Genomic DNA, 19148 nt, shown 5'->3' with positions numbered 1-19148 from the left:
AAGGAAGATAGAGAATGATAAATATATGATTTTGTGGTCGAGACTATAGTAGCTCGACACATGGGTCTGAAACTGTACATGGATATATGGGATGTCAATGAAGAATTTTCGTCGTTGGCTTATGAAGTCATGATATTTGAGAGACTTGTTCTCTACCACCGCCAGCAATCCAAAAACATATCTGGCCTCTTGATGCCCTTCGCATCCCTCCGACCCCTCCAGGCATCGCTTCTTCTCCATCCTGTCTCTCACTGGCAAAAAGTGATGTGTGATGAGCCACAAGACGGCTAAAAGTCCATCTCGCCTCGTGGCATAGTCATCTTCGGACTTTGTACACCGTCTCACTATGTATGTCAACCCTCATTCAGCTCAGGTCATGTCATATCAGTTGGGCACGACCAGACCCATCGTTAGACTCGAACACTCCTCAACTCCAAACTCAAGTGATAGTAATACTCCACGGCTATGATAAGTAGCATTTTCGTCAAGCAGATATGTCAAGTTCAATGACTTCACCTCTTCGCCGCTGTTGGCACAAGCGTAGATGCTTGTTCTGGTTGCTGGCACCAATGTCGATGCATGGTCCAAGACTCGCGTTGGCATTCCTACAGGATAGCGTTAGTCAACCTTAAGGCACTTGTGCAATTTCTAGGACTCACCTTGCTGCAATATTTGGTTCGCCGACAACGTCTGCACTTTGCGAATTGTCTGGTGTATTCTTCCCATTTGCCGCATTGGTAGTTGGCACATTGGCGGATGCCCCCGCGAGCATCATCTTTCCTGCACAGATTCCGCATTACGACACTAGCCCAATACCGCATGTCTTGAAAGTGATGTCGAACGGTAAACTTCTCGACCAACGGGAAGATATTATAGTCGTCAGGCTGGAGAAACTCCTCCTCTTCGTCTTCGGTGGGTTCCGGGAGCAAAGAGCCTTTAGGACCCGGGCCATAAATACGCTCCACTTCTCGGTCGATTCTCAGGCGAGGCACGAGATGCGTGCTTTGGAAATAGTGCCGCAAGTAACAGTACTTTGAGATGTATGCAAGCAACTGCAGGCCCATGAGGACATCTTCCTCGCGAAGCTGCAACGCCGTGGTCGAGACCGGGGATGTAGGATTTCTCAGGAGAAGGTTTGGGTACGCATTGAGTGGGATGGCTGGAGATGCCGCTGTCGCTGGAGCACCGGCGTTGGGGGAGACGCCCACAGCCTCGTGGCCTGCGGTCATCAACGGATTGCCCATGCCAGCAACGATGGGGGTTTGCTGGGCAATGTCAACGTTGTCAATATCCTCGTTGCCTTGCACTGGAATTGTAAGTGTCAACGGTTGCCTTTCGTCCAGGTCTGGGTCATGAGGGCTTGGGTCCCGGGTGGGGACTCGACTTCGACCCTCGTTTGTGTCTGGGTCAACAATGCCTTCCTCATCTACTGTGACATCTTCCATGACTGCATCATCAGTATCACCACCTGTGGAGTTTTGGTGTCGTATAGAAGGTCGTCTCATCCTGCGTCCGATGGGCGACAAGAGACCTCGATGCGTCGGTGCGGATGGGGTGGTAGGAGAATCAGGGTGGGAGGTAACGCCTGTATTCAGCGCGGGTAGCATGGACGGTAGTCTGTCAATTTCACGAACAGGCCTCAGAGAGAAGCCGTCTGCGGTGTCCATCGACGGGACGGCGGTAGCCGGAGGTTGGATGTTGGAGGGTCTTTGAAACGAATGTCTGGTGTCATCGCTGCGATTACTATGCGAATGGGTTCGAGAAAATGCGGTGCGCTCAGGTGGGGAAGTCAGTACACGCGCAGGTGTCGCCGCCGACTCTCCAGTGTTGTTTTCTGCCCCGCTGAACGTTTGGGAAAATGGCTGCGGGATGTCTAGAGAAGGAGGAGGGGCCTGACGACGGGTGGAACGGTTGTCGACGGAGGCATGGAGGTGTTCGAAGAAGGAGGTTCGCGTGGACTCCTGATTGTTGTCTCGGGAGAGTCTGGAAGATCTGGAGCTGCCACAGGCATGAGAAATGTTCCTTTTGGCTTGTTCGGCGTCGGCCTTCTGTTTCTCTCTCTCGAACACCAGAATATAATCCCACAGAATGGTGGCAATAACAGGGACCATATCAGCCTCTACCACACGAGTCCTGACGAGTTCTGAGCCTCGCACACCAATATTGACAATGCACTGAAATGCCAGGTTCCATTTCCACATGTGCATTTCATCTTTGCTTCTGCCCTCTTTTAATATACATACCAAACGTTCAACGCCTCCATCGACTGTGAGAATATCTCTGATTCTTGCAGACGATGTTGTCAGGTAGGCCAAGTGGTTGAGGGAATTAATCAGGGGAAGCGTGGAGGTGCAGTCTAGGGCTCGGCGGTCATAGAGGGTGGTTGTTATATGAACAGAAGCCTTATTGACATTGGGAATGCTGAAGTTGACCTCTCTCATCGTGCTCCTAGAATCTCGAGATCCCAATCGAGCATGTAAATCAAGGATTCAGGTTGTGATTGTTTGTGCGTCCGTGGATGGGTGTTGGATCTTGGACGCGACCTTAGGCCTTGGGCCTGGCTGCTTTGCAAGAAGGGCGGCCAACTCGAGTTGTGGAAGGTCGGACGATGACTCGAAAATAGGTGCAGTGGTTCGAAGAGGATGATCAGCGGTCGTGGGATGAAAGGATTTGCGATGGAGGGTCGAGGGAAAGATGAAGAAAATGACTTCTAAGAGCCGGGGGCAACGGCAGAAGGGTGTGAAGGGCCTACTCCATGCAGGTCTCGATCGTCACAGCTTGTGGTGGTGATGACAGTGATGAATGAGTGTTGGTATGGATGGTTAGATGCGAATTGAATTTGTAATATATATCAATGCAGGCAGGGAGTTGGATCGACCGATGGACGTGTGAGGGCGATGAAGGCAAGTTGTCGGACTCGACGATGTTGTAGCGCGGAAGGGGTCGACAGTGATTGAAGTGTGGGATTGATGACTCGAAGAGGGGATGGTGTCGGTAGAGTCGAGAGGATGGAATGAGGAGAGCAAGTCGGTGGCTGTACAACAGGTCGAGAAGGGGATGATGGCGGAGATGGATGGACAGAGGCCGGCAAGGATGATGAAGCGCAACAATGGCGTCGGTGCTGGCAGGGGACTGGTAGGGCGATTGTTAGCAGGCCCTCGGTTCACAGAAGTTCATTACCAACCCAAGCTACGGGTAATAAAATAGGTAGGAAAGGACAGTTGCAGCGCGGCGGGAGCGTTGCCACTGGCCAGGTCTTTGCAAATAATGGACTCCCACTCGACACCAGACACCAGCCTGCAGAATTATTGCCTGCGCCCTCTACTTAAAGACCGACTAGTTCGAGATTATCCACGACGGTTGAACGCTGCACTGCAGGATTGCATGCTGGCAACAATGCAATGCTTCTTGGACGCCAGTATGTCCCGAGTTCTTCAATCCATTTATGATGTATGCACTCTACATTATGTGTGTCTGATGGAATTCTGCCAGCCACAGTCATGCACCGGCTCACGAGCTTCTCGGCTCGTGGCAACGAGAGAATGCCATTGACAAACTCAACTTGACTTTAGCAGTCATATGCCCCTCTGGGCTACGGCCTACGGCCTGGGCAGGCCTTCGCCTGGCCACCAGTGCCACCTTTGGTTCCTCAGGGTGGTGTCAGGCAGTCTGTACCAATAATTTCCACCTCCAGCAGCCTGGTGCCACCTGGCGTGCAGCATTCAGGCTCTAGGCTTTGCAATCTGAGGCTCCATTGGACACTCACAAGCTTGGCCATTTTCAAACCATGCTCACGCATTGGTCTTGCTTGTTGTTAAACAATGTTGGACCGAGCAAGGCTAACTCACGCCTGTGACCGTCTGTCAATTACCGCTTAGATTGCCGCTTTGTCTTTGATAGTTGCCGTTTGACAAAAGTGCACGAGGCCATGGCCAACAACTGTCATCCCGAGTCTCATCGAATATATCTCTGACATTTACCTTTAAGGCTTCTATTCAGTATAGACGCGTGTCTATGAGGATCTACTCCCTGGTGTAGATGCAAAGGATGGTCCACCCATGCAGGAGGTTGATCTACTTCAGTTTAGTATGCATCTTTAGACAGTAATAATGAAAATGTTCCGTGACCCGCACTTTGCCCTTCACACTTCAGGGGGACAGCTTCCATATGTCCCCGCTGCAATTTAGAACGGCGTCGCGCCCATCTCTGGTGTCGTCTGGTCTTTATTTCCGTGTCGTTCTTAATGTGTTCAAATAATTATCCAGGCATTTTGGCGAGGCTAGAAATCAATGCGGTCGCAGTTTGAGGGGCGTGGCGATCATCTCAAAGGCAATTACTAACAAAGTGGCATGCCAGCAGCTCTGGAACAAGGGCAAAGTTTACGACTGTGGTGTGGTGGGTGGAGTTCAGTCCTATTCGTTTGGTCGAGCCAGCTTCTACTCCATAAGTATGTGCTTTGTTCAGACAACCACGCTTCCCGCCTTCAATAATGATTCGCCTTGCACACTGTTGGCATGCTTTGAATTACCAGTCAAGGCTTCAATAATCTCGACAGCTTTATTTTGACAATTTTCTGATGGTTGCTTATAGCCGCGGAACTCCACCAGGATCCTGATTGCCGGAGAATTGGAATTGGGCACATGCCCTTCTGTTGTCCCCTTGGCTCTTGAGATGTCTTGACAGGCATGCGGCGGCTACTGGACCAATCCGCCACCCGCGGGGCTTGCAGATCAGCGATGGAGAAATGCTGCAACTCCTCACGAACGACATGGTACTATTTTCGGATGAGTTTGATGCAGCCAACTCCAAACAGATAATGTACAGATTATCGGCCATGGCTGGGCTTGCTCGGTTCTTGAATGTCATATTTGCCTTACGTTTGCTCCATATCAATGTAGAACCTCAAATCCGAGGTCGCGCGACATCCTGACTTGTGGTTTGCTAGATATTGCCTGTCACCTGATTTTCTACTATTTGACAGTCTCGTACTAGAAGATGAATGAGAGGAGAGCGTAGTGTACATGATGTTGACGACAGAATACTATCGAGTATCAATTTTCCCAGACCTCACAGTGCAATTCTCCCACGGCTACCAAATGCGAGAGCCAGCCATCCTGCGATTAGACATAGACCGCCGATCGGAGTGACAGGACCAAGATATTTGAAGCGTTGTGGATCAAGTACCAAAAGGTAAAGACTGCCACTGAACATGGTCATGCCTGCGATGAAAAGTCCACTGGCCCATCGGTTTTTGGGTGCAATCGAGTGTGCCAGAAGAAGAACACCGCTGTGGATGAGCTGTACGGAAAACATATCAGGCTGAAGTGTTTATTGCGATAGAGTAAAAGCAAGGCTACGTACCTGATATTGAGCTGCTGTCGACCAATTTGCAAGCTTTTGGGGATCAGATATTCTCTTCTTCAGTCCATGTGCTCCAAAAGCACCTAACGCGACTGCCGTTGCTCCGAAGATAGCCCCAACACGGAACACTACCATGATGACTGCTCAGGTGATAGCTTGATGTCTTGACAGGGTTTGTGTCTGGAAGAGCTCGATGATGGAGGGGTTAGCAGACAATGCCTAGGCTCTTCCTCTTACTTCGGGCTGGGAGACAGAGGTTTGACGTGACTCTCGATTTCCAAATAGCTTCGCTGGCGGTGTTCCTAGGCTTTTTCCATTCGCATAATGACACACCGCGACTGAGTTAACGATATGCGAGTTCTGCAGGTTCGCTGAAAAACAATGGCTTGTCATGTTTGCACTGTTTGCATTTGTGCCCAAGTCGGCGCCCGTTCGGCTCAACTGCCGCCTTCGGGTGCCCGGGGACGTTACGGAGGCTCCCGCAAGGAGCACAGGAGCACCTGTAATGGCGGTAGGCATGCCCATAATAATTCTCCTTCAGCTGGATGGAAGCAGCTGAAGCCATGGTCTATTGGACGTTCCCGCAGGTGGGGATAGACCTCTGACAAGCCCGCTGTCGATCATCGAGCCACAATTCTTGCCCCCAGCTCAAGCGCACAAAATCGACGCCACAATAATATAGACGAATGCCCACTTACCTACGGAGTACAGTAGTCATCTTGAAGCAGGGAAAGGCCGAGGAATCTAGCTGCCAGTAGCTTGCGCATTATACTCTGTAGTTTCTGTTTTGACGGTCCCCATGGTATTGATGTTCTTTGACTTTTGCCCAAAGTTTTGGGGCAAGTACTTCTGGAGGATGGGAGGGCGGAAATACGGCACGCCTATCGAGAGTTTTTGCCTCCGAGCGTATAAACGCAACCAACGCACCGCACCCACAACGCTGGTAAGAGGCCTAGAACAAACAGGGGCGTATCCCTCAAACTCAGACACGCCAGGCAACTCTGTGCACGGAGGTTCAGACTCAAACATTGGGCACGAACCAGCCTTGGCGTCCATCATGTCACAAAGACCAGTGTCCATGCGAGGAGAACAGACCACCATCTGAGATACCTGATGCCCACAGATGAGGCTCGTGAGTAATATCCATATTTCAATAATCGACTATAGTATCATATATTCATAGCATTTACGAAACCTTTGAAAGGAGCGGAAGACAGTAAGACAAAATTGGATCTCCACGTGCATGATCGACACAAGAAACTTCGCCTTGAGGTTGACGACTTTGTGGATTACAGTAATTCTGCACCTCTTGTTTGCCGATTCTCGTGTCCCGTATACGAGGAAGCTGATCACGGGCATGACGATCAGAACAGCATCAATCAAGCAAGCTAGACTCAAGGTCCCTGAGGTGAGACTTGTCGCATAGTCCCCAGACCTAGCTAGGATCATTATGGGAGGTTAATACTGGAAGATAATTTTGAAATTTTTTGGAAAAAGGGATTTCATAACAAGTCTATTTGAACAAGCCCTGCGGGAGTGCATATCCCTCAATCAATTTTGTTTGGTCAAAGGCTCTCTTTGTCTGCAAGTGTTCTCTCGTTTCGAGACGCGGATATCAATCGAATTTTACACGAGTCAGAATCCCAGTCATGGCGCTGGACACTCCTGCATCCTAGGCTTTTAGGCTCCTAACGCATTCATGCGGAGTATCTGCACTGTAGTCCATAGGGGAGATCGTTCTGTAATTTGGGGTGGCACCAATGTGTTGGGGGTACCACTCCTAGGCACGATCGTCCAATCTCTCTTCCGCCCCCAAGGTACGAACCAGCACTTTTAATGTTTCGCTTACTGAACTAAAGCCTGAATCTCAGTCTCGGACCCGCACCTCTGCATCTACGGAGTACTGCGAATCCGACCACCGCACGGATTACTAACAAGGCTGTAGACTGTCTCACGGCCGGAACACCACTATCATGATATTTTTAAAGTACTAGCTCCATTATCATCAGGGTTTTTCTGGTTCAAATAATTCGAGCTGAACTCGGTCTTGACATCATGTATTTAGTATACTGAACCGGGCTCCGACAGATGAGATAATTACAAAGAACGATTTGATGAAGTTGTACCATTGAGGACGCTGGTTTTTTAATCGATCAGATCTTTGACTTGAAGAAATGATAATGAGATAATTACGGTATCTAAGAACTATTCTTGAGACCGTTCACTTGGCGACTGGCTATTTGAATCCATTTCTGAAGCTGGATGACGATTCCAGGCAATTGGAAGGTTTGCAGGTCGAATGAGAAGGTACAAATCCGGAAGTGGCCGTACAGCCAGTGATTGACACCGTCTATCATGCAAAGCGGGTTGTTGCGTTGCGCGAACGCCGGGGGCCCACGGCAGTGGGGCACTCGGCCCCTCGGTCAACGTCCTTAACCTTTTGGGGGCACCTAAAGAATGAAGGTTTACTCCCGCCATCCTGGGCTCTTCGGGACCGTCCATTCCCAGTCGGCTCTGGTGATCAAACAGGCCTTGGGAGTGAGTCTCGTAGCTGCTAGGTACTAAGCTGCTAGCTGCAACTGCTACGTATTTCCATCCGCTCCACCACCACCGACTACTTGTGAACTGCACTTGTCAAAGGTGTCCCTACCCCGGGCCCCCTCGGCCATAACCCACTACTACTACCACCACCACCACTACCAATAACCCACTATCCACTGTGCAGTTGCCAACTTGCCAGTCAGCACCCACCCGTCCCTTCTGCTTCTCCAGTTGTGCCTGTGCTTTCCTCCTCAGGCATTGTACCTGTTTCTCGTTTCTCGTGCGGACTCGGACTTCGCCTTGATGCTCTGTGTCGCCCTCTACCTTCCCTAATCAATCTTTGCACTCAACCTTCATACCACATCATCAATCAAGATCCTCTGTTCTTCAGACCCCCTACCAGATAGTCACATCGTCTTCCACCCTCCATCCTCCATCCCCAGTTCCCAAGGTCTCGCCTCGACTGGACCTTGCTGCATCGCGCACCCAACTTCGGCAGCGTCTCCTGGGTGGATCGCGGCTATCTGCCCATCCCTGACACCTGCTCTGTTTCGAGCTCCTGCGCCCCGACAACGTCGTCCACGATCGTCCTCCATCGATCAGCTTACCACCCTTTGTGATCGCATCTGGTCCGCACTTGACCACTCCGCGATCATTCTCCTGCGTATCCATCATCTGGTCCGAAAAGGACCAGAATCACCATCATGTCTACCGACTTGACCGGAGAGCAGATGCAGGCCAAGATCACAGCTGCGAGACGAGAAGCCGAGGGACTGAAAGATAGGATCAAGCGCAAGAAGGATGATTTGGCTGACACAAGTTGTAAGTCGGACATCTTCTTCATGTTGTCTTGTCATGAACCAAACAATCGCTAATTAATCTTGGACAATAGTGCGACAAGTCGCCATTAATAACACAGAAGCTCTTCCGCGGATAGGCATGAAGCCCAGACGGAATCTCAAAGGTCATCTCGCAAAGATCTATGCCATGCACTGGTCGACAGATAGACGACACCTTGTGTCAGCTTCACAGGATGGCAAGCTGATCATCTGGGATGCCTACACCACCAACAAAGTTCACGCCATTCCTCTTCGCTCGTCCTGGGTCATGACCTGCGCATACGCCCCCAGCGGCAATTATGTTGCTTGCGGTGGTCTGGATAACATTTGCTCCATCTACAATTTGTCCACAAGAGAAGGTCCAACCCGTGTTGCTCGAGAACTGTCTGGTCACTCGGGCTATTTGTCATGCTGTCGTTTTGTCAATGACCGGAAAATCATCACCTCTTCTGGCGATATGACTTGCATGATGTGGGACATTGAGACTGGCTCAAAAATCACAGAGTTTGCAGACCACCTTGGAGATGTCATGAGCATCAGCATTAATCCGACCAACGCAAACATCTTTGTTTCCGGTGCCTGTGATGCATTTGCCAAGTTGTGGGATGTCCGGACAGGAAAGGCCGTTCAGACATTTGCTGGCCATGAATCAGATATTAACGCCATCCAATTCTTCCCAGATGGTAATGCTTTCGGCACAGGCTCCGATGATGCTTCGTGCAGGCTTTTCGACATTCGAGCTGATCGAGAGCTCATGTCCTATCAGGTATGCCGCGATCTCCCACATCTCATGGTCCCACGCTAACCAGTGGTCCCTTCAGAATGAGCAAGTGCTTTGCGGAATCACCTCGGTGGCATTCTCAGTATCGGGCCGTTTACTGTTTGCTGGCTATGATGATTTTGAATGCAAGGTCAGTACATTTATCCCCATCAATGCCTAGCGCCATACTGACAATGACAGGTTTGGGATACTCTACGTGGAGACAAGGTTGGATCGCTCAATGGACATGAAAACCGAGTCAGCTGCCTCGGTGTCAGCAATGATGGAATTAGCTTATGCACAGGTTCATGGGATTCTTTGGTAAGAACACTCTTCTGTCTGAATTTTGATGCCTTCGTAACTAACTCTCTCTACAGCTGAAAATCTGGGCATGGTAGCGCATACCCGTTGGAAGTACTTGTCCGGGGGTGGGAGCGACGTCAAGGAACAGCAGTGTAGCCGGCAACAGCCTGAGCGACTGACGGCGCCGATCTCCAAATTAAATCTGGACAGCACCCTAATGAGGCTCTCTGCAAGACTTGTGTGAGCAGTCTATTTCAACGGTCATAAAGGAGAGGCGTTGGCCATGTCATCCTAACACCATCATCTCCGTCATTCTCCCTCTTCTCGCGGCCCCTAAAAAAGCTCCTCCTGGATAGGCCATGGTGTTCGTGCGTCTTGTGTCGTTTTCGCGCGTATGGGACAGAAACATGGAAAAGGGGAAAATCGGGTTTCTTTTTGTAACGCTCAGGGGACCAGCCGTCCCCTCGAGACCTCGGCTTGTTCAGGTGTCAGGGCTTATGCGGTCAGCTCAGCGTCTCAGACGAGATGTCCTCTCTGAACACCACATCAGCTTTGCCAGGAGAAGAAGCAAGATTTTTTATTTCAACTACAATACTTTGTGCGACAAGCCAAAAAAATGCGTATTTTGAGCCCTGGCACGACTCATGATGATGTGACCGCCGGCAGCAGGGCAGAGTGGTTCTATGATTTTGGCGTTTTTGTTCCATTGAATGACAAGTTGATTGCTGTGAATAATTCACCCATGTTTGCCACCTACCTATCTTGCCTGTGAAGTCCATATCTGCAACGGGCACCAGGAAAATAGAATGGGTCTGCGATGATGGATCGCTGCTTGTGCGCCGACTTGCGCTACATATGTTGGGGATATCTTCTCGTGTCTCCTAAAAGTCCTATAAAACCAATGTAGTAATGTGGTTTGTATTCTGTATCTGTACAAAAGAAGACAATGTTGACCGCTAGCATAGTTGCGCCTTAAAACTCCAATGGAAACGCAATGGTAATCGTCTGCGTCTCAAACAAAGTATGATTGTTCCAAAGGTCGTCCGAGGACGAGGATGGATTATAGAGACAAGTAATCTCCAAGGGTATGCCAATCTTGAACGGCGAGGTTCCCTCCTGGCCGGTCGAATGCCGCAGTAGTGCGCCGACGCCGACAGGATTATCATCATCTTGTGATCAGCAAGCAAGCAAGCCATCAAACTCACTCAACAAGCGCAGCCATCCCTTTCCTGATCCAAGTTGATGTTAATCGGATCGGAGAAATCGCCACTATATTCCTCACTTTCTTCCTGTAGCAGGGCCTGTCTGGCAATGACCTCAAAAGCCTGTTCGACATTGATGCTCTCCTTAGCACTGGTCTCGAAATACGGCATCTGTCCGCGGGACTGGCAATAGGCGTGTGCTCTCTTCTGAGTAATCATCCTTCGATCCTCGCCCACGTCAATCTTGTTCCCTAGTACAACGAACGGGAAGCTTTCTGGATCACGCGGACTCGCTTGGACAAGGAATTCGTCGCGCCACGAATCGAGGCTTTCAAACGACTTTGTCGAGTTGACATCATAAACCAATACGCAACAGTCGGCGCCTCGGTAGAATGCGACGCCTAGTGATTGAAAGCGTTCTTGTCCGGCTGTGTCCCAGAGCTGGAGTGTTACGATGCGGTCGCCGACGGTCACTTCCTTGGTGAGGAAATCGGCACCGATGGTGGCTTTGTATGAGGTGGAGAATTTCTTGTTGACCTATTGTAGAGGGGACTTGTTAGGGTCTGGACAGATAAATAGGTTTGGATGTGGTCGTTGTTGTTGGGGTGTATGCATACATATTGGTTCATCAAACTCGTCTTTCCTACGCCACTGTCGCCAAGGATAATGACCTGCATGATGCGTGAGAAGAGATGGCGATGAGGGGGAGATGGAAACATACCTTCAATAGAACCTTTTTTCTTGAGGACATGTTTGTAGGCCAATCTATCAGCTGGAGGGAGGTGGAAAGAGGTGAAGGGAGTTGAGGTCGGGAGCTCGAGGTGTGCAGGCAATGGCAGGCTTTATTTGTGGTGTTCTGGATGGATAGAGACGCTGGTGGGTGCGCAAGACACCGAAGAAAGATTCAAACTGTGTGATGGGATGGACGTGAAACTGGAATATGGTGATGATGGCAGAAGGAGGTACTGGAAGTTCGTTGAAAAGGAATACGAGAGATCAATTCGATGCAGTGGAGGATAAAGCCAGGTTGAATCATATTACAGCATGCAGGCATCATGATCCACCGCCACGAGGACAGAGTAGGCGACTACTCCAAGGGATGCTTCCAGCCACCGAGGCTCCCTGAGGGGCTGGATGGAGGTGGCCGAGGGGCTTATCGTGGGGGCGTTGGAGGGTTCTAGGCACGCTTTGGCATGGCATCAAATACTGTAAGTACCTAGTCGACGGGGGCCAAAGGAGCCTCGTCCTGTGTGGAGCAGTTGGAACTTTAGGCACCACGACTTGAGTGCTTTAAGTTGCCCACTATGACCTACCTAGTTAGGCACTAGGCAACCTTATCATATCAGAGCCGCAAAGGGAATCTTTGCCGACACATCGGGTTGTCCGTCGCTGTCACCCAAAACATACGAGTCTGAGGATGACCGTCTGATAATTCCTCGAGTTACACTTCACAGCCTGTGACTTGGAGAACAAGATCATAATGCATGTCCGCTGAATTCAATGTCTGGGTGGGTCGAGCAGTACCTCGACGCTTTACGAGCAAGAGACGAGAAGGAAAAGGCAGCCATTGATGTATACAGACAATGTAAGTGACACTTGGAAGCACAAGACTTAGGTGTTTCTCCTCTTATGGCCATCTAGGTACCAAGTTGCAGGACCAATGGGCTCAAGCACAACAAACACAGCGCAGGAGGGTAGCAGAAGATATACCGCAGCAAGCCAACCCCCCACCGCCATCGATCATGGGTAGAGGTTTAAGACGGGTGACCTCACCACCGCTTCCAACAGCATCAGAGTCTGCCAACCTGGCTCAATTGCGACAAGATCTCGCCAAATCTCAACAAGAAAGAGGGGAGATGAGCACCAAGCTGGAGGTCGCTCTGCGCGAATTGGACACTCTGAGAGGCAAGGCCAGAGTTGACGTCAAGCGGATCAATCAGCTCAACACCCAAGTGACTCAATTGGCGGTCAAGTTGAAAGACCGAGAGGAAGAGTTACGGGGCAAAGCCAAGTTGATTGAGAATGTTCAAGACGAGAATGTGACTCTCAACCTTCAGCTCAATATGGCGGATGAGCAGGCGGAGAAACTCAAGTCAGAGAACAAGGAACTCGTTGACCGATGGATGGCTAGAATGGGCAAGGAAGCTGATCAGATGAACGAACAGCATAAGTTTGGCTGAGACGATGTGTGTTGTGGAGGTATCTTCTACCTAGGTTGCTACAACTACTACGAATAGGCGTTTCAGCAATGCAGCGACGACTGAAGGGAGTCATGAACAGCACGGGGGTATTCTCGAAAATCAGACACGGATCAGGAACGGGTGATGAAAGCAATAGAGAATCATTACTTAGTATCGGGTTGTCATAGAGGTGAAAGCGCTGTCTCAAATGACTCCAGGTATTCTAAGGATGCCGATGGGTGGGTATAGACATCTTACCGTGGACTGAAGATGAAGCCAGGATCCAAGTAGTAAAGGTACCTAAAGGAGCACGTGTGGCTTCAGTTCAGGGGTTCAGTAATCCATAATACTCTGCTGTACGGAGTATTTACCTACCCACTTAGTAGTGCTTGGGTATGACGACGCGTGGGTAAGGGACTGCGGAAACAGGAACGGAGCGGCAGAGCAGTTACGTGGTTACCTAACAACAGGCGCTACCTACCTCATTATTATTCTTCCACCAAGGCAACCCCCAAGCCTTTGAGGTTCAGGTGTCCATTTCTTACCACATCACCATCCAATACATCGACCTGATCTATCTCGATGAAATTCGAAAGCCTGACCGTTGTCTTCAACTCTTCGATGCCATAGAACCTAGGCTGTCACTTGCAGTTCCCATCGTTCCTCGCTTCCCATCTCCTAGCGCAGGGCATCTGTTGACCTACGGCATGCGCTCTTGCCTATAATCCCAGATCAAACCATCCGCCTCATCAGCCTGCACCATTGTTGCCAGTCTCTCCCTCTTGGTTCCACGATCGCTCGAGCCCCTCTCGTCTCTCATTTACCGTCATCATGCGGCAATGGGCACCTTCCCTCGGCTTGCTTGCATATCTTGCAGCCGTCGTCGCAGGCAATGAAGTCAAACTGGTACGAACCCTCTCGAGTCCCCATAGTCCACAATACTGATCAGATTAGAAACAAGATAACGCCAACCGGCAGCGGTGCTCCGGCATGTATAGCAGGAAGGCCTGGGGTGGTGCGGTTGACCCCTTCATCCTCGTCAAATTTCTCCCCGACAACACCGAAGACGACTCCGATCCCATCACCAGTTTGATCGTTTTTGAATGGCAAGATGAGACCTTGATTGGGCGAGTGGCCCCCGGCGGAGACCCATATCGAGACCTTGAGACCATCTGCAGCACTGAAACTGTCAATGCTGGTCTATGTACGAATGAAGAAATCGGGTCATACATCCTTCAGCCCAATGCCACAGAGAACTCATTAAGTCCTATCATCAACGAGGCTATCCACCTCAAAGATCCCAAGGCCATTAATTATCCGATCCGTCGCACTGGCTACTACTGTGTCTCTTCCTACGCCTTTTCTGGCCATGAGTATGACGCAGTGGTCGAGTTCAGAAACGCCTACGGCGAGTTGCCAGCAGCACAGATTGCCAAACTCCCATTCTATGGTGGTCTCGCCATAGTTTACGCTGTCCTCGGCGTTTTCTGGGCTTTCCTCTACTTCCAAAATCGGTCCGACATCTTGCCTGTCCAAAATTACATTACAGCTACTGTGGTGTTCCTCATCATTGAACAACTCATGACATGGGGCTTCTATGACTATCAAAACCGCCATGGCAACAACGGCCTCAACAAAGCATTCATGATCCTCGTCTCCATTCTGAATGCTGCTCGAAATTCTCTCTCATTCTTCCTTCTACTGATAGTCTGCATGGGATACGGCGTTGTCAAGCCATCCCTGGGCAAGACAATGATCTACGTCCGTATCCTAGCAATTGCTCACTTCGTCTTCGGCGTCGCATATGCCATCGCTTCCATGGCTGTCACCCCAGAGTCTGTCGGTCCCTTGATTCTATTCGTCATCCTGCCTCTTGCTGGCACCCTCACCGCTTTCTACGTCTGGACACTGTCCTCTCTAAACCTCACCATCAAGGATCTAGTCGACAGAAGGCAAAAAACAAAGGCCATGATGTACAAGAAGTTGTCATGGTGTATCTTGGGCTCCATTCTGGTCATATTCGCTTTCTTCTTTGTTAATAGTTTCGCGTTTGCCGGCAGCTCCGAAGCAAATTTCGTTCCTGATCATTGGCAGACAAGATGGTTCGTCCTGGATGGTTGGTTAAATTTGGTCTATCTCTTCGACATTGCATTTGTGGCATATCTGTGGCGACCCACGGCTAACAACCGACGTTTCGCAATGAGCGATGAGGTAAGATTTCTGTTGACGATGAACAAATTCCATGGCACATGCTAAATTTTCTTCACAGCTTGCACAAGATGATGACGGATTCGAAATTCGAAGTATCGCAGACTCGCTGTCCGATGACGAGGAACAAGCGCGCAAAGATATCGACAGATCCGTCCCTCCTTCTGGGGGCGCGTCAACGTCCCTTGCAGACGCAATCAACACTGAACCAAACCGGCCACAAGCATCCAATAGCCTGCCACAGAATACCAGCAAAGCACCACAGCCACCTCCACAATCTACGCGACCCAGAGAATCACTCGATGGTGAAACCATTTTCGCCGTCGGTGATGATGGGATCGAGTGGAGTGAGGGTGAGGATGAAAGCGATGACGAGACACGAAAATTGAACCGGAAAGATGCAAAGTGAGCAGATTCCGCCGAGGATTGTTCTGGGAGAACATGGCGTCGACCACAAGTCATCTTGCCGCGAAGAACCAAAACCTTCGCACTGCCCTCCAAATCGACCATCAGCAACAATGTGGTCAGAGATTGTGTATACTATGATATCTTACTCATGGCGGACGCCACCGGCATGGGGCTTCGCTGAGTACGGCCTGCGATTGCGTAATGCTGAATGAAGAGAACGCCTACACGGCGGGTAGAGACTTATTTCAACAACTAAATCGGCATGGCTGATACAGACTACTTGTGACTGTCAAGCGACTGGTCTTGATATGGCCTCGATAGTAACTTCCGAGCGCTCGGCCAGTCGCCCTCGTTTCAATAACCATTGTCGGGCTACTTTATTCCATGTGGAAATCATTTGCCTTGTATCCCTCTGGAGTTAGGGCTGAGCCGCCCACCACCATACGCTTCCATAGCCTAATGGCAATGCTCGCCCAATTGTCGCCTTGTCTGGCCAGGCATCACACACAGGGGTCCAGCAATGCTGACACACAACCACTGCTCAGCACCCCTCCAATGGCCCTGGATACCGACTACTCCCCGAGGGCAGACAATACGATGCCTATGTCCAGCCTAGTCCATTCTCACCGCTCAACCCATGTGGATGCAGCCTGAGGGGAAGATATCATTGTGCCAACTTCCGTCCCATCCAACCAAAACAGGTCAGCTTGATAGACCATGTCATAATGACTCGATCACACCGTCCACGGGACCGTGGCGCCTTCGAGATTGCAATCATATGCGCCATTGAAGTGGAGAGCAATGCTGTGGAAGGAGTCTTTGATGAAGTCTGGGAAGGAGACAATGGCTTCGGTAAGGCTCGGGGAGATTACAACACGTATACGACAGGCAGGATTGGTTTGGCCAACGTGGTGTTGGTCTACATGCCGGGAATGGGCAAAGTGGAATCAGCGAGCGTGACTGCAGCATCTCTAGGCTCGTTCCCCAACATCAAGCTTGGGCTCGTTGTCGGCATCTGCGGAGCTGTCCCGATGCCACCGAACAGAAGAGCGATCTTTCTTGGAGACGTGATCATCAGCACAGGTGTCGAGCAGTACGACCTTGGGCGCAGATTCAGACATGGTTTGAGGACCAAGGACACCTTGGATGACAAACTCGGACGATCTACCCGCGAAATTCGATCTTTCTTGAAGAAACTCCGTGGTTTTCAGGGCGGCGAACGCTTGAGAATGGGTACGATTAGCAACCTGACTCAATTGTGGCAGGACAAAAACTTTGGTTCCTACACATACCCAGGTGCTGATGCTGACGTTTTGTTTTCACCCGATGTCCTTCACAAACATTCAGATCAGGACTGCGAGTGTGCTGAAGAGAAAGATGCTATTTGTGATCGAGCCAGGGAAATGAGTTGCAAGGAGCTCGATTGTGGCGAGGAGCTTCAGCCTGTGCGCCAGCGTTCGTTGTTGGTGGGCATTGACGACGAGGGTGTGACCCCTCCACCCCCGATGATTCACTTTGGTAAGATTGCCTCGGGGGATCAAGTGATCCTAGACGCTGTCTTCCGCGACCAATCCTGCCGACGGACTGGGGTGATCGCTTTTGAGATGGAAGGTGCTGGCGCTTGGGACAATTTTCCCACTATCATCATCAAGGGCGTCTGTGACTATGCCGACAGTCACAAGAATAAGAGCTGGCAGTCGTATGCCGCAGCAGTTGCAGCAGCCTCCATGAAGGCTTTCATGTCTCAGTGGGCGAGCTCAGACTCGTATAAACTAGACATGATGTCAACTACGCCAGCCGAGGAAGCTCATGTCAGCGACTTCGATATTCGCAGGCAGAGCACCGCATTACGAGGCGACGCCTTCCCTCACAAACTGTTTCGACCCAATTCTGAGTATGAAGACAATGAGGATCCTTATAACGCTAGAGCCAAGTCTCTTGAATTGCATGGGCTGCCCCATCGCCTTTCTTCACTGTTATGGTATCTTGGACACACGAGCTCGGCGAAATCCATGTTTACTATGGTACTGGTTTTGGCCGTGTTAGCTTTTGTGGCTTCGATCCGGATGCCGAAGATGAGCGGATCCTCTAAACATTCTGCGCAACATTGGGAAGAGGATATCAATTCTAATTACCCGATATTTGCAGTCATTGGCCTCACCGGAGTAGGAAAGAGTTCCTTTATCAGCCTACTCGGCGGAGTCAATGCATCAGATGCACCACCTGACATAAGCGCTGGATTGGAGCCTTGTAAGTTTTCCTGGTCTGTGGTGGGCGCCATATGGCAAGAACTGAGATTGCGACACAGGTACCAGCGACGTCGGACTTTACGAGGCCACGGTAGATGAAAGACCAGTATATTTTATGGATACGCCAGGATTTGACGACAACAAATTGTCAGACAAAGAAGTGCTGCAGCAAATCTACGAGAAGCTACAGATGCTCTCTCAGGGAGACAAGCTGATCAAAGGTATGATCTATTTGCATGACATGAGACAAACACAGATTGGCGGCCTCGCAAGGGTGAGTTTCCAAAGATCATGCTCAGGATAAGATGGAATAACGAGTGTGAAGCAATTCCGAGCCTTTGAGCAAATCCTAGGTGTTGGCCGATTCGAAAACTTTGTCTTTGTAACCACTCGGTGGCTGCAAAATCCAAATGAGACGGAAATTCAGCAGCAGTTAGAAAGGGAGGAAGAATTGAAAAGGAGATACTGGCAAAAGATGATTGGCCAAGGGTCTCAGGTGATGAGACACGACCACAGCAAGGAATCGGCAAGGCTCATTGTGATGAGTTTGATGTACAGGCCGAAGATCAACCTTTCGGGGAACTTTATTGAGAGGCTCAACACATTGTACGACGACCACGAGAATGAGGAGGAGGCCCCAAATAAGGGAGGCGATTCGATCGGTCAAGTACGTATGGCTTACGGATTAACGACTCTCGAGGAAATCGTCTGGACCCTTGACCTGACGATTTTTGCTGTGTGGGTGCTCTGCTTGACCTGGGATACCATGGCTTCACAGGACCCAGAGCCTAGAATGAAGCAGCTTATGATGGCGCTTTTGGCCGGGTTTTGCTCTGCCGCAATGTGCTACCGGTGGGGTATCTTGTCGGCCACTATCATTCTACTGGATTTGCTTGTCGTCGCAACGTGGTGCGTGTCTATATGGGGTTTCATATTTACAAGACCTGCAAGGCAGCCCAGGATGAACCTGGTCCTGCTCATGTGCTTCGTTTCGGCGTGGCTTATTTGGACGAGTTGGCAGACCTACCGTTACGGGCCCGATTCACTAGAGATATATTATGTGTTTCCATAGTGGCACGGCAGCAGTGTGGTGGAGT

At 50.3% G+C, this 19148-nt stretch overlaps 7 protein-coding genes across 7 annotated transcripts; 4 read left to right on the top strand and 3 right to left on the bottom strand.

The window, feature by feature from the left end:
• Positions 1-28: 28 nt before the first annotated feature.
• PV10_04186 (uncharacterized protein) lies at positions 29-3173 on the bottom strand. Its single transcript, XM_016368716.1, has 2 exons — positions 660-3173; positions 29-605 (listed from the first exon to the last, which is right to left on the bottom strand). The coding sequence occupies exons 1-2, from the start codon at positions 2439-2441 to the stop codon at positions 513-515; spliced, it is 1875 nt and encodes a 624-aa protein (XP_016224504.1). The 5' UTR covers positions 2442-3173; the 3' UTR covers positions 29-512.
• Positions 3174-4833: 1660 nt separating this feature from the next.
• PV10_04185 (uncharacterized protein) lies at positions 4834-5734 on the bottom strand. The gene is made up of 2 exons (XM_016368715.1): positions 5362-5734; positions 4834-5298 (listed from the first exon to the last, which is right to left on the bottom strand). The coding sequence occupies exons 1-2, from the start codon at positions 5494-5496 to the stop codon at positions 5068-5070; spliced, it is 366 nt and encodes a 121-aa protein (XP_016224503.1). The 5' UTR covers positions 5497-5734; the 3' UTR covers positions 4834-5067.
• A 2266-nt stretch (positions 5735-8000) lies between these two features.
• PV10_04184 (guanine nucleotide-binding protein subunit beta) lies at positions 8001-10553 on the top strand. The gene is made up of 5 exons (XM_016368714.1): positions 8001-8724; positions 8795-9507; positions 9563-9652; positions 9703-9822; positions 9879-10553. Exons 1-5 carry the CDS (start codon positions 8607-8609, stop codon positions 9897-9899), a joined length of 1062 nt encoding a protein of 353 aa, XP_016224502.1. The 5' UTR covers positions 8001-8606; the 3' UTR covers positions 9900-10553.
• Positions 10554-10684: 131 nt separating this feature from the next.
• On the bottom strand, positions 10685-12009 carry PV10_04183 (uncharacterized protein). The gene is made up of 3 exons (XM_016368713.1): positions 11728-12009; positions 11624-11677; positions 10685-11543 (listed from the first exon to the last, which is right to left on the bottom strand). Exons 1-3 carry the CDS (start codon positions 11755-11757, stop codon positions 11010-11012), a joined length of 618 nt encoding a protein of 205 aa, XP_016224501.1. The 5' UTR covers positions 11758-12009; the 3' UTR covers positions 10685-11009.
• Positions 12010-12440: 431 nt separating this feature from the next.
• On the top strand, positions 12441-13460 carry PV10_04182 (uncharacterized protein). The gene is made up of 2 exons (XM_016368712.1): positions 12441-12591; positions 12648-13460. The coding sequence occupies exons 1-2, from the start codon at positions 12507-12509 to the stop codon at positions 13184-13186; spliced, it is 624 nt and encodes a 207-aa protein (XP_016224500.1). The 5' UTR covers positions 12441-12506; the 3' UTR covers positions 13187-13460.
• A 243-nt stretch (positions 13461-13703) lies between these two features.
• On the top strand, positions 13704-16330 carry PV10_04181 (uncharacterized protein). Its single transcript, XM_016368711.1, has 3 exons — positions 13704-14092; positions 14141-15397; positions 15456-16330. Exons 1-3 carry the CDS (start codon positions 14018-14020, stop codon positions 15801-15803), a joined length of 1680 nt encoding a protein of 559 aa, XP_016224499.1. The 5' UTR covers positions 13704-14017; the 3' UTR covers positions 15804-16330.
• Positions 16309-18361, top strand: PV10_04180 (uncharacterized protein). The gene is made up of 2 exons (XM_016368710.1): positions 16309-18052; positions 18111-18361. The coding sequence occupies exons 1-2, from the start codon at positions 16528-16530 to the stop codon at positions 18353-18355; spliced, it is 1770 nt and encodes a 589-aa protein (XP_016224498.1). The 5' UTR covers positions 16309-16527; the 3' UTR covers positions 18356-18361.
• The last annotated feature ends 787 nt before the right edge of the window (positions 18362-19148 follow it).

This window comes from Exophiala mesophila (genome assembly GCF_000836275.1).
Source record: "Exophiala mesophila strain CBS 40295 unplaced genomic scaffold supercont1.3, whole genome shotgun sequence".
Classification (NCBI taxonomy): domain Eukaryota; kingdom Fungi; phylum Ascomycota; class Eurotiomycetes; order Chaetothyriales; family Herpotrichiellaceae; genus Exophiala; species Exophiala mesophila.
The sequence above is the reverse complement of the archived record's forward strand: the minus strand, read 5'-3'. Positions and strand labels throughout refer to the sequence as shown.

Coding starts and splice junctions, on each gene's coding strand:
- PV10_04186 (XM_016368716.1), bottom strand. CDS start 2,441: ATGAGAGAGGTCAACTTCAGCATTCCCAATGTCAATAAGGCTTCTGTT. Junction 606..659: donor GAACCAAATATTGCAGCAAG/GTGAGTCCTAGA, acceptor GCTATCCTGTAG/GAATGCCAACGCGAGTCTTG.
- PV10_04185 (XM_016368715.1), bottom strand. CDS start 5,496: ATGGTAGTGTTCCGTGTTGGGGCTATCTTCGGAGCAACGGCAGTCGCG. Junction 5,299..5,361: donor CGACAGCAGCTCAATATCAG/GTACGTAGCCTT, acceptor TTTTCCGTACAG/CTCATCCACAGCGGTGTTCT.
- PV10_04184 (XM_016368714.1), top strand. CDS start 8,607: ATGTCTACCGACTTGACCGGAGAGCAGATGCAGGCCAAGATCACAGCT. Junction 9,508..9,562: donor GAGAGCTCATGTCCTATCAG/GTATGCCGCGAT, acceptor TGGTCCCTTCAG/AATGAGCAAGTGCTTTGCGG. Junction 9,653..9,702: donor ATGATGATTTTGAATGCAAG/GTCAGTACATTT, acceptor TGACAATGACAG/GTTTGGGATACTCTACGTGG.
- PV10_04183 (XM_016368713.1), bottom strand. CDS start 11,757: ATGTCCTCAAGAAAAAAGGTTCTATTGAAG. Junction 11,678..11,727: donor GAAAAAAGGTTCTATTGAAG/GTATGTTTCCAT, acceptor CGCATCATGCAG/GTCATTATCCTTGGCGACAG. Junction 11,544..11,623: donor CGAGTTTGATGAACCAATAT/GTATGCATACAC, acceptor CCTCTACAATAG/GTCAACAAGAAATTCTCCAC.
- PV10_04182 (XM_016368712.1), top strand. CDS start 12,507: ATGTCTGGGTGGGTCGAGCAGTACCTCGACGCTTTACGAGCAAGAGAC. Junction 12,592..12,647: donor CATTGATGTATACAGACAAT/GTAAGTGACACT, acceptor ATGGCCATCTAG/GTACCAAGTTGCAGGACCAA.
- PV10_04181 (XM_016368711.1), top strand. CDS start 14,018: ATGCGGCAATGGGCACCTTCCCTCGGCTTGCTTGCATATCTTGCAGCC. Junction 14,093..14,140: donor CAGGCAATGAAGTCAAACTG/GTACGAACCCTC, acceptor TGATCAGATTAG/AAACAAGATAACGCCAACCG. Junction 15,398..15,455: donor GTTTCGCAATGAGCGATGAG/GTAAGATTTCTG, acceptor TTTTCTTCACAG/CTTGCACAAGATGATGACGG.
- PV10_04180 (XM_016368710.1), top strand. CDS start 16,528: ATGACTCGATCACACCGTCCACGGGACCGTGGCGCCTTCGAGATTGCA. Junction 18,053..18,110: donor AAGCGCTGGATTGGAGCCTT/GTAAGTTTTCCT, acceptor ATTGCGACACAG/GTACCAGCGACGTCGGACTT.